The sequence below is a fragment of the Coenobita brevimanus genome, chromosome 97, assembly GCF_032717465.1.
Source record: "Coenobita brevimanus isolate Jiangsu-jjx chromosome 97, ASM3271746v2, whole genome shotgun sequence".
Classification (NCBI taxonomy): Eukaryota; Metazoa; Arthropoda; class Malacostraca; order Decapoda; family Coenobitidae; genus Coenobita; species Coenobita brevimanus.
In genome coordinates, this window is record NC_137050.1 from 17,269,204 (window position 1) to 17,286,800 (window position 17,597).

The 17,597-nt window shown below is 42.9% G+C and overlaps 1 protein-coding gene across 1 annotated transcript in view; it reads right to left on the minus strand.

The window, feature by feature from the left end:
* Positions 1–17,597, minus strand: part of LOC145413616 (uncharacterized) — a 569,601-nt gene that overhangs the window by 141,230 nt on the left and 410,774 nt on the right. The window contains exons 26-29 of the mRNA XM_080283270.1: positions 14,118–14,266; positions 7,126–7,264; positions 6,641–6,826; positions 6,280–6,413 (exon numbers count right to left, since the gene is read on the minus strand). Coding sequence (XP_080139396.1) covers positions 6,280–6,413; positions 6,641–6,826; positions 7,126–7,264; positions 14,118–14,266 — 608 coding nt within the window. The remainder of the gene's footprint in view (positions 1–6,279; positions 6,414–6,640; positions 6,827–7,125; positions 7,265–14,117; positions 14,267–17,597) is intronic.

Sequence of the window (17,597 nt, forward strand, 5' to 3'; positions counted from 1 at the left end):
TTGCGTGTGTGCTAGTGTTCACTGGTGACTACTGTAGCTGGGTGTAAGTAGGGAAATATGTGGCAACTTGGCCGAGAGGCCAAAATCATAAGCAATTTTTCCCATAAGTTTTGTTATTTGTAAACCATGGAAATTCTAAAGCACAGCAGTGGCCCAGAACCATATTGCCATAGATTAGATGACTCGACTGTGTGTGTGTGTGTGTGTGTGTGTGTGTATCCATCCATCCATCATCCAATCCCACATTGCCCCACGAGGAGCGTAGCAGCCCGGGGCTAGGCAGTTGGTCCTGACATTTAAGATGAGAGTGACCAACCTCACTCATCCCTGAGTGGCATTATGTGAGCAATAAACCCCAACCACCCCTTGGATATAAACCTTCACCAGCTCAATCCGACTGGAGCACAATAATTACCCACTAAACCACCAGGCGCCAAAATTTGGTTATATGGTTACCACCCAGCATAGTAAATGGTTTCCTGGTGTACAGGAAACCATTTGGCTTGTCACTCAGTGTAGAGTCACCCACAGGCAGAAGGAAGAAGAAAGAATGAAGGAATGAAAGACAGAAGAGGGAGTGTAAAGTCACCCGTAGGCAGAAAGACGAGGAAAGAATGAAGGAAAGAAAGACAGATGATGATGAAAGGAAAGAACGATGGAGGAGAGGACAGGGCAGACACCTGAGAGCAGCACTACACTGAGTGAGTGGATGGTGAGCACCCCCACCTACCACAAATATATATACTGTATATATATATATATATATATATATATATATATATATATATACAGCTACCACAAATTGACTAAAGACCTCCCCTTACAAAGTATTAAAAAACAGAAAACATACAATGTTTGTTTTGGAAATGCCATTCACTAAAATGAAATCATGTTTCCCTTGTTTCCCGGACCAGCTGGATGTGTTTTGGCATGGAGTCACTTAGATCTCTAAAGTAATTTACGGACATTTCTTTACACTAAACATCTGTCAGTTCAGTCTTGAGGTTGTCCAGATTGGGTGTATTCTCCTGTGCCATAATTTTCTTCATCTTTGCCCAGCAGTTTTCTATACGATTTAGATCCGGACTGTTGCCAGGCCATTCGAGGACCTCAATCCGATTATCCTGACACTATTTTGTCACCTTTCTTGACTTGTGACGTGGAGCTAAATCGTGCATGAAAAAGTCGCACCCATGAATAGCAAAAAAGTTTAACAAACGATCTTTCAGAACTTGAATGTACCGGCCACCATTCATCATCAAGTTCTTAGGAAGAAAGTAGAGGCCTCCCCTTCCCATTTCACCTGAGAAACATCCCCATTCCATTACTGATTGTGGGTGCTTAACAGTCGGCACCGTGTGAGTAATTTGAGGGGGAGAGCAGGGGACGTGGTTAAGGCATTGACTAGGAGATGGGTGGCTGTTGGTTGTGTATAAGAGATTAGATATAGAGAAGGATCAGCCACAATGATTGCCAAAAAGGAACATCAGTGAAATTATTCTGGCAGGGAAGGGCAGATGGACATGGTGGTGTAGGTGTGCTGGTTAAGGAAAAAATGGATGGGGTATGTCATGAAAGTAATGTGTGAATGAAAAGATCCTAGCAGTGAAAATTTTGTTCAGTTGGCTGACAATTCCTTTTATGTTGGCGTATGCTTCACAGGCTGGATTGGATGATACAGAAAAAGACAGATTCTGGGATGACTTAATAAGCATGGTAAGTGGTATGGGGGATGATGCAATTGTTGTTTTGGAAAGGGACTTAAATGGTCATGTGGGTGAACAGCTCATGGACATGAAGGGACACATGGGGGATGCATATACGGTACGAAAAATGAGGAAGGGGAAAGGATACTCTAGTTTGGGGAGGCGGTGAAATATGATTGTGGGCAACACTCATTATAAGAAAAAGAGTGAGCAGGTTTGATTAAATATGAGTCAGGGGGAAACAGTAGCCAGATACACTATCTCTTGGTCAGGAGGGCTGATAGGAGGTTGGGGAGAGATGTTAAAGTTATAGGGAACTAAGAATGTGTGCAGCAACATGAATTATTGATATGTGACATGGTGCTTATGGAGTGACTGATGAAGAAGAGGACCTACGCACTTAGAAGGAAAATACAGAAGTTGAAAAACCAAGCAGTAAGGGATGCCTACTATAGCGAGATGAGTATTCACCATGGCTGAGCAGGCAGATGTTGACAGATCAGACAGACGTGTTAATGAACAGTACAGAGCTCTCAAGAACAATTGTCTGGGAGTTACTGACTCAGTCTTTGGATGGACAAGGGGTCCCTCACAATGTTAAATAACATGGTGGTGGGATGGTGTCAAGAAGCTGCAGTAACAGAGAAAAGAAGGCTATTCTGGGAATGGAAAAGAGATGGTAACAAAGAGGAATACTTGGCTGCCAAGCACTAGCTAGAAAAGAGGTATACAGGGAAAAATCTGAGTCTCTGAGGCTTTAACTGAATAACCTAACTAGTGTTAGAAGGAAGAATATGATACTTAAGGTGACAAATCAGATGAAGAGAGAAAACAACATTATCATACGTGAGCAGTGTGTGAAGAAAGATGAAGGTAATGTAGTTCTGAACAGTGAGGATATTAGACACCTGGAGAGCATTATAACTGGTTGCTTAATAAGAAGTTTGACAGAAACAGGGAAGGTTTAAAGTCAGCAGATCCAGCGTCTGGCCCCTGACCTTTGACTGCTGCTGCTACTGTGAACAGGACAATAGGCAGAATGCTGGTGGGGAAGGCAGCATGCATCTGGGTTGACTGCTGAAATGCTGAAGGCCTCAGGATATACAGGAGTAGGGTTAGTTGCTGACTAGATAAATACTACAGTATTAGATATAAGTGCCTTGTCCTAGATGATTGACTGAGTGAGAATGTAAATGTATACAAGGGGAAGGGTGATGTCCTCAAAAGAGGAAATTATAGACATAAAACTTTTGGACCAGATCATAAGGGTAATGGACAGAGTTCTAGACGGTATGATCAGAGAAAGAGTGAATATTGATGAGATACAATTTGGGTTTATGCCAGGCAAAGGGACCAATGATGCCATATTCAGCACTGGACAGCTACAGGAAAAATATATAAGAGAGAACAGGGCTCTGTATTTGTTTTTGTTAATTTGGAGAAGGCCTTTGACAGAGTCCCTGGGGAGGTGGTGAAATAGGCAATGAGAATACTTGGGATCGAGGAGTGCCTGGTTAAAGTGATTATGGCTATGTATGTAGGTGCTTGCACCCAGATGAGAGTGAATGGAGATTTGAGTGACGAGGATTCTATGAATGTTGGCGTTCATCGGGGGTCAGTCTCTAGCCTCTTGTTGTTTATCATGATGCCTGAAGGCCTTTCACATGACTTCAGAAATGGACTCCCATGGGAAATGTTGTATGCTGATGATTTAGTGTTGGTTGCAGAGAATGAATGAGAGACAGAGGAAAGATTTAGGAAGTGGAGTGATGGTATGGGGCACAAGGGCCTGAGAATAAATGCAGATAAAACAAAGGTGATGGTTTCTTGGGTTGGTGGAGATACTGTCATAGAAGAGAGAGATGGCCATGTGCAGTTTGCCACAAGGGCCTGGGAAGTAATTCCATCTCATGAAGTGTTTGTGATAAGAAGGTGCATGAAAGAAGTAATGGTACTAGAGGTAGATTGTGAGATAATGCTGATTTCATGTGTACATGTGTTGGGGAGAGCATGTGGAGACTGTCAAGCTTGAAAGGATTGATTTTGCTGGTGAGTCTCTTGAGTGTGTGGAAGAGTTTTGTTACTTGGAAGACATGTTATGTGCTGGAGGTGGGGCTGGAGGTAGCTCTGTAGTGTGAGGAGTGGTTGGAAGAAGTTCAGGGAGCTGTTGCCTCTCCGTGCTACGGAATATTTGTATGCGGCATGTGTTAGGAGTGTAATACCGTATGGTAGTGAGACCTGGGCAGTAAAGGAAGAGGATATTTGCAGGCTCAAATGTACAGAAATGACAGATTAGGTGGATGTGCAGTGTGTCCTTGAATGTGAGGCTTGGAGGGGGGGGGGCGCTAGGTTTACAATGGAAGAGTTAAGAGTAAAGATGGGACTGGAGTGTATTCATTTTGTGATGAGGAGAGGTAGACTGAAATGGTTTGGGCATGGCATGTAGAGAGGGTGGGGGAAGACCATTGGGTACAGATAGTGAGAAGTGTTAACACTGCGGGTAGGGCTGTGAGAGGCAGACATAAAAAGACCTGAGATGAGGTCAGAGAATGTGACTTCAGAGATAGGGGACTGAATAAGGAGGCTGGCAGAGATCGCACAGGATGGAGAGCTGTCATTAGGTGACCAAGGCCAATGTATGAAGGCATGTTGGAGCTTTTATAATAAAAATGAAATGATGGAGATTGAAAAAAAGTGCAAAATTTATTGGGACAGCTGTAACAAGGAAACTAAACCAGAAGGAAAGAGAAAATTAGAGCTCAGAAGCAAAGAAAAATAATGAAGAGAGAACAAACAAAGAAATATTTGATTTTTTAATTTTTTTAGAAATATTTGATTCTTTAATTTTTTTAAAGTGATAATGCAACCAGTGGGTGACAAGTGGCTTTCGCCACTTGTCACCCACTGGTTTGCCAAATTCTTGGTTATTTGTGGGTGGAAGCCTGAAGTGACTGGACATTGAATGGGATCACACTTCAATGGGGTAGTAACTCACTGGTTTGTTGAAGTGTTGGTGTTCACAGGTGAAGACTTTTGCAGGAAAAAACTTATCTTTCCAGGTAGTGCTCAAGATGAACAACTGCCCAGGACATCTGGCATACCTAGCTAGAAATCACCCAGACGTAGGAGTGATACTTTCATCATCAAACATTACCTCCAAAATTCAGCCCTTGGATCATGAAATCATTTCTGTGCTTAAGGGACTGTTGTTCAGGACCACCAACAAGTAAATGCAGCAGTCTTCAGATAGAAGAGTGCAGATGGAGGGCCCCAAATAGGGGGACTGGGGTTGATGAGAGGTGGTCCCTGCAAACATTTCATATTAAAAATGGCCAACATCAGAAGACAGAGCATAGTTTTGGAAATCTTTTCACCTGAGGGATGTAATTTCTGACTTCATTATAGCACAGAGGTATGTCAGTACGAATCTATTTGGCATGGGTGGAAAAAGATCCTGCCACTTTTACCCAACTCAACCGAAACCAATCCTCAATGCCCTGTCAGCCACTGTGAAGGAAGGACATTACAGTGTCCACAACCAGGGAGGATATTCACAATCTAAAGGATATAAGGCTTGTAGTGACTATCAATGAGCTCAGGAGGAGGAGGAGAAGGTATCTCAAGAAACCAAGAGATCAGCAGCAGCAGCAGTACAAGTAGAGCCAGGAAACCTGCTGTCTCAAGCTATGAGTGACCTACTACAAATCCGAGCTGGCACCAAGGACATGATGCTTAACATTTATAGCACAATTTATGAAGAATTCAGTGCAAGGATAGATTTGCACTCAGAGCAATGCATTTCTCTACCAACTACTGAACAGCAATCCTTGGCAAGTTAACACAGCCTACCTTCTGCCACTGCTGCAACCAGTTCCTACCTCCTCTCCCCTACAAGCATCCCAAGATCAACCACCCACTGCTATGAAGGACTTCTCAGCTGATGTTACATCAGTGGCTATGAAGGGTTTGCAGCCACCTCCACTGCCTAGTAGAGGTACAGAGTAGTTGGAGGCTGCTCCAACTCCTCAGCCTCAGAACCCCCCCTCATGCCAACAATTGTTAGCTGTGAAAGTGAGTGCCATAATCTGTTGCTTCATGTCTTTTCTAATGTCACTGTGTTATGCCTACTCTACCTCTGTACAGCAGGGTATGTTTTTATGTCTCTGGAAAACATATCAGCAAGTATGTCTGGCCCTAAAATTGGGGGTCACACTCGTTAACACAGCAGCTCTGGATAAAATGGATTTCAACTGTCTGACTTGTGTAAATCCAAGTCATGCTGAACACTAGGTTAACAGGTTAGGGCATAACATGGAGGGTGATTATATAAGTAACTGCGAGATTTTCTAGACAGCTGCAACTGCAGAACACAATACTTGTGAAAACATGAGAAAGGAATCATATGACTATGATCATCACTTAGTAGAATTTGAGGAACATACAGGCCATCTATACCTTCAGTAATACACAGGCCATATATATCTTCAGGAATAAATAATTTTCCCTAATCCTCATTCTGCTCCCAGTCTAACACCTCTTCCAATTGCATACTCAAGCCTTTCCAATTACATACCTGGGGAAGACTTTGGTGGGATCGTAGACATAAGCGATGCCTCCAGACATTCCAGCAGCAAAGTTACGGCCAGTGAGTCCTAGGATGATCACTCTGCCCCCAGTCATATATTCACATCCATGGTCACCAACACCCTGTTTCATATGGTGGGAAAAACATAGAAATTCATGTATTACAGCACTTTTTTACTACAGTTCTCATTTTTGCTCAAAATGTTTACACAGCATCTTCCTGTTACACCTTCAGAAAGAAACAAATCTGTCCAATGGATTACTAACTGCACGATACACTGTAAATACAGGTACAGTGTAAGTCCTCTTTTCAAGTTTTGTTGGGACTATAAAATAACACCATGACATACCTCACAAACAGCCACAGCTCCTGAGTTACGGACACAGAATCTCTCGGCAGCCACTCCCCTGAAGTAAGCTGAACCACTGGTGGCACCATACAGGCAAACATTGCCTACAACAACATTGTCCTCTGTTCGGTATTCCTCAGGTAAATTCTTTTCTGGGTATATCACCACCTCACCACCAGAAAGACCCTACAATGGAAACAAAATAATTAACACCTTCTTTCAAACACATTAACTAATAAACATACAAAGCTATCAAGAGTGACCTGTGAAATGGGCTAAATATCCATTCATGCAATAATTAACTCCTAATTTTTTATTTACTTTTTATTTATTTCTTGGCTGCATGCCACATACTACAGGATCAAGTAATGTGTAGTAATGCCAGGATAAATATAAAAAAAGCTATATTACTACTCATTATCATTAGGCATCATCTTCATCACATTTTGGTACAAAAATGACTAAATGATGGGGAAGCAAATCACCTTTGCCACATAGTCATTAGCATCTCCCTCCAATGTAACTGTAACTCCTCGTGCCAGGAAAGCACAAAAACTTTGGCCAGCTGACCCTTTCAGGTTAATGATGATGCTATTCTCAGGAAGTCCTTCTTCACCAAATTTCCTGTTGTGGGGAAAAAAAACAAAACAAGAAATTAAAAGAAAACACCTCTGAGTGGCTATTTACGAGTACATCGGTGATACACAAATTCACTGTAATTTTATGCATGTATTATAGTACTGTCATTTCTAAAAAGAAGAAGTGATGGGTACCTGTATGGATTATGATAATTTTCCAATCCAAAGTGACAGAAAATACCATTTGCAATGCACATATCTATCTGTCTATCCATCTATACCCAGAAGCATTAATCCTGTAAGGGGTGGCCACAATCAAACTGCCTCCATGTCGCCCTATCCCCTGCCATTTTGCTGCCCTTCCCCCAACTTATACCCACCTCTCTCATATTCCTCTCTACTTCACCTCTCCATCTCATCCCTGATCTCCTCCTCCCTCTCGCCCACTCCACCTTACTCACATACACTCTCTTTGATATTCTCTCACCCTCCATCCTCCCCACATGGTCAAACCACCTCAGTGTATTTCTCCTAATGCTTTCCATCACATTCACTTCACAACATTCCTGCACTTTCTCATTTGTCAGTCTGGCTTTCCATGCAACCACATTCCCTTTTCAAATAACTCATTTCCAGTGCCCTCACTCTTGACTTGTGTCCTTCCAACAAGGTCCAAGCTTCACTTCCATACATTAGACTGGGGATTGCAATGCTGTCATGCAGTGACTTTTTTACTTCCATGCTCACTTCCCTCTTTCTTATCACTGCTTTCCATCAACCAGCAACTTTTCTTCCTTGCAGTACTCTTTAAAGCACCTCATCCTCCATACTTCCATCCTTATTCATCACACTACCCAAGTACTTAAATGCACTCACATTTTCCATTTCCACACCATCCAGCCTCACTGTGCATTTAGTGACAATTTCTCTTGAATACCACAACTTTACCCTTCCCTATGTTCACCTTTAGATTCCTTTTCTTGCATACTCTCCCGAACTCATTCACCAAGCCTTTCAGTTCCCCTTCATCTTCACTTAACAATACAGTATCATCTGCAAACAACAGAGCAGGAAGTTTCCAAATGCTGCCCTTTCTCATTACTCCAACATCCACTGCCCTACCTTGTATCTCTTTTACAACAACATCCATATACAAACTGAACAACCATGGCAACATGACATCCCTGTTTCAATCCACCATTCAGACTGAAGAATTCAACAACTTCACCATCCACATGCACTGCAGCCCTTGCACCCTCACACATACTCTTCACACCATTCAGCAGTTTCCCATTTACTCCATAATGTATTCTCAATATTTTTCATATCTATCCACTCTGCCATATGCTTTCTCCAAAACCATGAAGACAGCATACAACTTATATCCTTCTCTAGAAACTTTTCCACTAGACAGCATACAATTTAATCCCTTCTCTAGAAACTTTTCCACTAGACAGAGTACAACTTATTCCCTTCTCTAGAAACTTTTCCACTAAACACTTTAGGATGAATATCTGACCTACACAGCCTTTTCAAACACTTCCCTTCCTAAAACCTCCCTGCTCATCTCCAACTACCAGTAATTCTTTTGTTATTTCCCCAACTCTGTCAATAAGTGTCCTGCCATATACTTTTCTATTACACTAAGAAGAAAAATGCCCCTATGATTACCACACACTTTTTTTTCCGTTTTTCCTCTGTACGAAGGAATAATTATACCTGACTTCCAATCCTCTGGGACTCTACTTTCCTCCCTGGCCAGTCTGCCTATCTTTCATATCCATTCTACCACTACCTCTCCCTTGTGCTTCAGCATTTTATCACAAACTCCACCAGTTCCTAGGACTTTCCAGATTTTAACTTTCTTCATTTCTTCCACTACTTCCATCTTGCCGATCTCTTCCTCTCTTCTCATCTCCCTCCTCCTCCCAGCCATTTCCCAGCCACTTATAACAGGATTACATTCATTCCCTATGTGTAATACTTCCTTAAAATGTTCTCTCCATCTGCTCACTCTTTCTCCCTTCTCCACCAGCAATCTGCCATTTTTATCTTTCATTTCCCTACTACATTCTTTATCTCCCTGTCTTGCTCTCTTAACTTCCTTCCAAAACATTTTCTTACTGTAATACATTATAGAGTTATAATGCCCTTGTTAGGATGTTGGAAAAATCTAGACAAAGTAGAATAATCAACTCTCACCACTACATGGCTAGTTATAGGCTCATTTGAATGTGAACATGGTAGACTGTAGGAAACTGACCACTTCAACAGGGTGCTCCATGAAATTCTACGAGGTTATGCTGACACGAAACCAGCTGACTACCACTGGCAACAAAGTGTTGCCAGAGATCTTTTGCTGAGGTTATTTTGAAGGACTGTCAGTCCTGTGTTAGTGAGGTACATGAGGTAAGTGTGTCGTGGCACAGGGGGGTTGCATTGCAGTGTGGGAGAAGTAAACTGTTTGTGAGTTGTATTCTTTGTTGGAATTGCGGCAGGGAAGGATGAAGGTGGTTCGCAGTCTTCTGTTTGTGAGTTGTATTCTTTGTTGGAATTGCGGCAGGGAAGGATGAAGGTGGTTCGCAGTCTGGCTAGGTTTATTTTTGTCTCTCTGATTAGGGCAGTTCCTGAGGGATGGACGTCTGGTGGTGGTTCATGAAAGATGTTATTTGATTAAAAGCTCTGAAAGGTTGTAATGGCTATGTGTTTATGTATGTGTCTGTTACATGTACTGTTGGGTGGAGAAGGGATGTTATCCAGTTATTATGTGTAGTGTTACCCCCCCCTTTTTTTTTATGGAGAAGGAACTAAAGGCCAGAAGCTTTCAAGACTGTTCCCTCCATGAAAAACAAAAATGAGATAAGAGAAAGCCAAATTCAAGACCTGTTAATTTCGAGATGCCTGGACATACTGTATTTGAAAGACTGGAGGTCATAGGCAGTACGAAATACAGACCGAGGAAGACAGTTCCAAAGATGACCTGTTGTGTATATGAAGGACTGGAAGTAATGGTTAACTTTTGCATTAGAGAGTTGGACAGGAAAGGAATGAGAGTTTGTTGCTAGATGAGTGCTATCCACCTGCCACAGTGGTGGAGGGATGCAGGCAGACAGTTCAGAGAAGCAGTGATCATTGAAGTAGTGACAGTAAAGAGATAAAGGTGCAGCAGTGCAGCGAAGAGACAGAGGTTGAAAGGAGCCAATAAGAGGAGGAGAGTTATTAAGACAAAAAGACTTTGGCTCCACCTTGTTAAGAAGAGCTGCCCGTGGGAAGCCTCCCCACACGATAGTTGTACTCTACACAGGGGGAAATAAAACCCATGAATAATGTCAACAACTGCGCAGGAGTAAAGTAGGTACAGAGTCAGCTTAGTATACTTAATCCACTGAAAACAGATTTTACAAGTGAGGTAATATGATCTTTCCAAGATAAATCCCAAGAGAATGAAACTCCATGTATATTTAATGATGATAAAGGATTGAGGTGGATATTGTTAAAAAAACAGTGGATACCACTGAGGAAGATTTTGGTGGGTCAAAAAATGTAAGAGCCAAGTTTTTGAAGCATTAAAAACAAGATTACTTTTACCCCAACCAAAGAAGTGGGTCAAGACAGACATTAGGTGTGCCACAGCCTCATCCCTTGTTTGTTAGAGTAACTGCTGAGATGGATGCGGCAGGAAGTGAATGGAAAGGTGAAGAGTGGAGTCACCAGCATATGAGTGGATAGGGTTAGAGGTACAGCTCAGATCACTGATAAATAGAAGGAAGAGAGTTCGTGATAGGACAGAGCCCTGAGGAACACCACTACTGTATGACAGCCCTATGAGAAGAAAGGTGGCCATCTACAACAGCAGCTATAGAATGACCAGAAGAAAGCCAGTGATGAAAGGCACAGGCAGAAGGAGAGAAACCATATGAGGGCAGTTTGGAAATTAAAGATTTATGCCAGACTCAACTGAAAGCTTTTGAGATGTTAAGTGCAGTGCCAAAGCTACTAAAGTCCTGAAAGGAGGATAACCAGGAATCTGAAAGGTAGGTGAGAAGATTGCCAGTGAAGTGTCCCTGGTGGAACTCATTCTGATGATCGGAAAGAAGGTTGTGACAGGAAAGGTGCTTTAAAATTTTTTTGGTATGAACCAATTAAAAAATGCTTGAAATACAGAATGTTAAAGCAATGGGGTGCTTCTGAAAAGCCTAGTATTCCAGTAGATGTCACCACCATTGGGACAAACACATCCCTGCGCTGTTTAAAAAGCATATTTTTCTTTGTTAAATATCTACACTGTTATGTGAAACTGTGAACCATGGTAATGTCATATACCGTAATATAAATAATACAAATAGAAAATGTATATATAACGTAGCGTGCATTGTTTATATTTATCATAAACAGAAATTAAAATATCACTGATGGCATGTGATGGCAACCTGCCATTTCAGTGGTTCTATATTATTTAATTTCTGCTACATTTAGCACAAGTTAGGTTCTTAATACATAGTTTGTTCAGACTGTAAATTACACCTAGTAGGTATCTTGACTCATTCAGTCTCTATGTGGGCAGAAATTTAATGTTGAGTAAATACTGGGGCAACATTTTGCTGACTCCCTTCACGCATGCACACAAGACAGTCCAGCGTTTAAGTTTTTTCATGAAAGATTTGTTTTCAAAACAAACACACGAGGACTAATGCTTAAAATAATACAATTTAGACTACTTGTGGTATGGTTAAGTTAGATAAAGTAAGGTACTGTAATTGCTTTGGATGGTCTGAGGGGGCAACACCACAGCCATCTCAAACCATGGCAACACGGGTCTTGTGGTGTGCACGGGTGAAGGGAGTGAGCAAAATGCTGAGTCATGGTATTTACTCAACATTAAATTTCTGCTCACATAGAGACTGAATGAGTCAAGTTACCTACTAGGCATAATTTACAGTCTGAACAAACTATGTATTAAGAACCTAACTTGCATTAAATGTAGAAGAAATTAAATAATATAAGATCACTGAAATGGCAGGTTGCCATCTAATTCCATCAGTGATATTTTAATTTCTGTTTATGATAAATACATTAATTCCTATACTATCTGGACGCCCACTTTCCGGACACCCCACTTACCGGACATTGTGGGCCTGGACTGTAGGAACAAAAAAAAAAAAAAAAAAAAAAAAAAACCACCCCCAAATCCAAATTTTTCCCCACCCATAATTTGAAATTGCCTCGTGGCGAGAACAGATGGTTTACACCAAGGCCCCTTCACCCCTTTCTTCCTCCCCCCTCCCCCCTTCACTGTCAAGGTTGCCATTTGGTATTTTTCATTACCAAATGTGGGCCAAATTGGTAATGAAAAATTTGTTTGGTAATGAATCAGAATAATGCATTACCAAACGGATTTTTCACATGTATGAGGATACACAGGATGGAGATGGTGGATTGTTTGCTCTCTCTGATTAATTTGCTAGCCCACATAGCGTGAAAATAATCAACATGGTGTTAATAATAAGGAGAGTGGTAATGAAAAATTTGTTTGGTAATGAATCAGAATAATGCATTATCAAACGGATTTTTCACATGTATGAGGATACACAGGATGGAGATGGTGGATTGTTTGCTCTCTCTGATTAATTTGCTAGCCCACATAGCGTGAAAATAATCAACATGGTGTTAATAATAAGGAGAGTGATTACGTGTATTTCCACTTGTATATATAATGTGAAGAATAAATGCTAGCTTTACGAGTTTGGTAATGAAAAATTAAATTTAGTAATGAAAATTGAGGAGTTTGTTAATGTGCCAATTGCGATCTGGCAACTCTGAATCCGTTATTTAAGTCCATCAGGCCTGTAGTCTACTGCTGTTAAGGTGACTGCCCATATTTTTGTTATTGTAGCTATATCTGTAGTACAATGTCTGAAAAATTTGACCTTTGTTATGTATCTAGGGGCCAAAAAATGTCCAGGTATGAGGGGGTACCACCCATATGTAAATTTTCCCATAAGATTATGTATTCTCTGTGCGCAATATTCAAACTGCGCGAGGTTGTGGACCTCCCAATCTCTCGCGCACTGTGCGAGTGTACTGTATACTAAAGTGGTGATATAGTATCTGAAGGTAAGCTTACCTGAAAGAACGAGAAGTGTTATGATGTGTAATCTCAAGAACAGAAATTGATGGTTAGGCAGGGCTGGATGTGAGAATTTCATATTCACAGAAAATACAGAACAATGCTGGCTCACGAAGTTATTTAAGAGAAATATGAGAGAAAAGGGTCATCTGGTCCATGATTGAGAGGAGCAGAATCAACATAAACACTGCTGATCCAGTCCCTCCAGTCTTTTTTAGGGAGCTGTTATTTTGGTACATTAGGCAAAAAGGGAAATGTAAACTTGTGGGCCCTGAACCAAGTACATTTTTTCCATTTAAAGCTTTATCTGTTTATAGAGGGTTTTCATCACTGCGGTAGTCTGGTGGACGTTCAAGGAGAATTTGACTGTACTGAAACAGACTGATGTTTTTGTCTGACATCACCACTGGCATTTGCAGCTTTCTTAGATGCCATAGCTAGGGTTAAATATAAGTAAAATTAAATATGAATCAGACAAAATACCGGGATCACCACCAAAACATGCAGTGTAAGCACCTGCTCCACTCAGTGTCATTGGCCACCCAGTAAGCAAGTTTGCAAGCGTGGGAATTTCAAGTGTCCGATCACAATTTTGTCTGGATTAAAAGAGGTGCTGGACCATCCAATACTGGAAAATTGGTGGTGTACCTGTATATTGGTGAGATAAGAAATCGTCAATGCTGACTGCAACTTCAGTTTTATAAACATAGTAATATACTGTATTTCAAACACTAATAGATTATATCAAAGTGCTAAGTGTGAGTCTACTTACAAGGCCATGTGATAAGACAGAGTTGATCCAAAGGCACGATTTTCGTTGTGGATGGTTGTGTTAATGGTGATGGTATCCATACTACCATTTAGGACTGGTTCAACTTCCTTCATGATCTGCTGATCAATATGGGCATCCAGACCAAACTCCTGTGATAATAACAACGTTATTTCAGTAACAGTATAGTACAATACTTCCAATATAAAACATAAAACTGCATTATTAGTCATATAATCTATGCCATTACTACAATGCTGTATAAATTAACATCAAAATAAGTTACTTCCAAATTCTCATTATCAGACACAGGTACACATGACAAATTCAGTTTTCGTTTTCGTTTTTAAAGGCTCCAACATGCTTGCATGTGTCGGCCTTGGTCACCTAATGGCGGCTCTCCACGCTGCACGATCCATTGCAGCCTCCCTGTTCAGTCCCTTAACCCTAAGGTCACACTTAATGACCTCGTCCCATGTCTTTCTCGGTCTACCCCTCATAACCCCACCCCCAATATTAACACTTCTCACCTTCCTCACCCAATTATCATCCCCCATCCTCTCCACATGTCCAAACCACCTCAATCTACCTCTCCTCAACACAACACCACTGCAAACTCTTTCAGTGAATTTGCTATCAGTATCTTTCCCCCAAATCATGTCTGTACCAAATTCTTCTGCAACTTCTTTTGTGATTTGCTGGAATAAGAACTAGAATGTATAAGGATGGGAACAGCAGGAGCTATGCACTAGCTCATACCACCTAACCATATTCTCTTCTACCCTATTACCAAAAGACTTTCTTAATTCACATATATCACAATCTGCTAAGCTTTTTATCGTACTCACTTAATGGACTCTATACACAGTCCCATTTCCAGTGCTCATACTTTTGAATCCATTCATACAATACCAACTTCTTAACTCATACAATAATGTGGTCTTGGGGTGAGAAACAGGAGGGAGATGGAAACAGTAAGGCCTGCTTGAGATTTATTCTAATATGTACAGGCAAGGTGCGTCCTCTATCAAGGGCAGTCTGAGTCAGACTGACTGCCAAGCCCCACGTGAGGGCTGGTGGTATGCGTGGGAGCTCTGCTTGGTGGGAAGAGGTACCGTGCAAGCACATGCTCCAACACCCCCTCTCCATTGCAGTGAATTCCCCACTTCCTGCAGTGTTAATACAAAGCACAACTGGTCAAGGAGGAGGGAGGTCACTGCAATAACAAGCCAACAGGCAGATATTGACACTCATCATAACTTAAGACTTGGCATTACACGACACAATGCTGGCAAAATTTACATGTTGCATATATGCTGACTTCAGAATGGCATAATTGCTACAATAAGGAATTCAATTACATGTGCTGGGGCAACCACTGCTTTGGTATCATGGTACAAGCGCAACAAGGTTATACATATTACAAAACACCTTAACATGCCTAGGGGTATAAAACACTGCCATGTCATGGTACATAATTTTCTAGGTGTCTTGGGATGTGCCTAGCATGCCGTGGCCTCTCCAGGGGAGGAAGAGACTAAGGGGCCTCCCCCCCATGGTCATCCTCCCATCGGGGGACCACCCTCAACATACGTGGAGGGTGTCTGTTCCTGTCTCCTCGTAGGAGCATAGGTGGCAGCAATTCCTGAGGGAGGCTCACTTACTGCCATCCTGCCTCATCAGGTACTTTCTTGGGGCTGGTGGGTCAACAATAACCCCTTCACGGTTCCACTGCCCTATCTCCAGGTTCTGTTGGCTCACCCACTGGCCTGGGTTGATAGGGGCGAGATTGTGTGCTGTCTGGTTGAATCTCGTGGCTGCTGCATCCCCAATGTGGGCTGTGGCCCATTCCCTGCTTCTCAGCATCTCAGCCCACTGCCTGCTGATCCTGTAGTGTTCTTCGGCAGCGGGTATGGAGTCTCTCAGCTGACGCTCCATCAGCGGCTGGGCTGGGGATACATCGATGTCGTGTAGCGGGGTGTTGAGGTACTGCAATATGGCCCTGGTGGCTGCATCTGTGTCCAGGAAGCCACCCAGGCCAGTGTTGTTCCTCAGCAGCCTCTTGGCAGACTTGACTATGGCCTCCACTCAGCCATTGGACTGTGGGTAATGGGCCGACCACATCCTCAGCTGCACAGGCCATGAGGATAGGACTGCCCTCATTTCCTTACTCATGAGGTTCATAACCCCATCACAAGACAGGACCTCCAGGACACTTAACCTCTTGAACCACTTACCAAAGGCCATTATCAGCCGTGAGCTGGCAGTGCCCCTGGGCTGATGCTCCACCTCCAGCCAGCCAGTTAACACATTTGCATAAGTGATGTACTCTTCCCCCTCAAGTTGGAACAGGTCAGCCACTGTTTGCTGGAAGGGGTACTCGAGCGTGGGTGTGGGCAGAAAGTTTTCTGCAGGTTGAGATGGGGCGTTGATTCCAATACTTGATAGTGCCTCCTCTTTTGCTCCACCTCAGCATCTATGCCACGCCACTCAAACGCATTGCATGGCCTGCCTGAGCAAGAAGTCCCTGCCCTGGTGACCTGCAAGGAGGTTGGCTAGGACCGTGCTGCAAAGGGCTGTGGGAAGTACAAGTCGCAGGTGCCCCTCATCACCCTCATACATGACAGTGTCCCCTTGGCATGACAGGTGACTCCTCATCCTGTAGTATAGGTGGAGTGCTATCAGCTCCTCGTCCTTCTGGTCGGCCCAGTCCCTGGTGCTCACACGCTCATGGAGGAGCCTGTAGTCCTCATCCTGGTGCACTTCCTCCTCCACTTGATGGAGGTCCACGATGGCGCCTTCTTCATTTTCTAGAGCGCAGGCCATCACTGCCACAACCACGGCACATGTAACCTCTTCTTCTGCCAGGTCTGTTTCATCCAGCCCGCCCCACAGCAGGGGGTATCTTGAGAGTGTGTCTGCTGCATGGTTCACCTCCCCCTTTAGGTACTTTATGAGAAATGAATACATCAATGTCTTCTCCTTGAGGTTGAGTATGCAGGGGTTGCTGATGTCTTTCAGCTCTTTGTCCTTGAAGATCTTGATGAGTGCATGGTAGTCTGTGATGAAGGTGAGGTCTGCACATCCCAGTAAGAACAGGTGTGCCTTTTTCAGGCACCATGTGATGGCAAGGGCCTCCCCCTCCAACGCTGAGTATTTCTTCTTGGCCACTGTTAGATGGCAGCTGTCACACAAAGCCAGTTTCCAGCTGCCCTCGCAGCACAAGGAGGCCTCATGAGACACACATTGATGCAAGGCCACAACACCGATGCCAAGCCTGCTGAAGTCAGTGAACACTGCTGTGGGCTGTGTGGCGTCATAATACTGAAGGCCCTTCTCCGCAAGCTTCGCAACAGTCTCCTTTGTTGACTCGAAGATGGACTGGAGTTGGCTGTCCCAGTACACCGCTTTCCCTGACAGTTTTTCAATAATTCTCTGAAGGCCTCCACGAGTGGTGCAACAGTGGGGAATGGCGCCATCTGG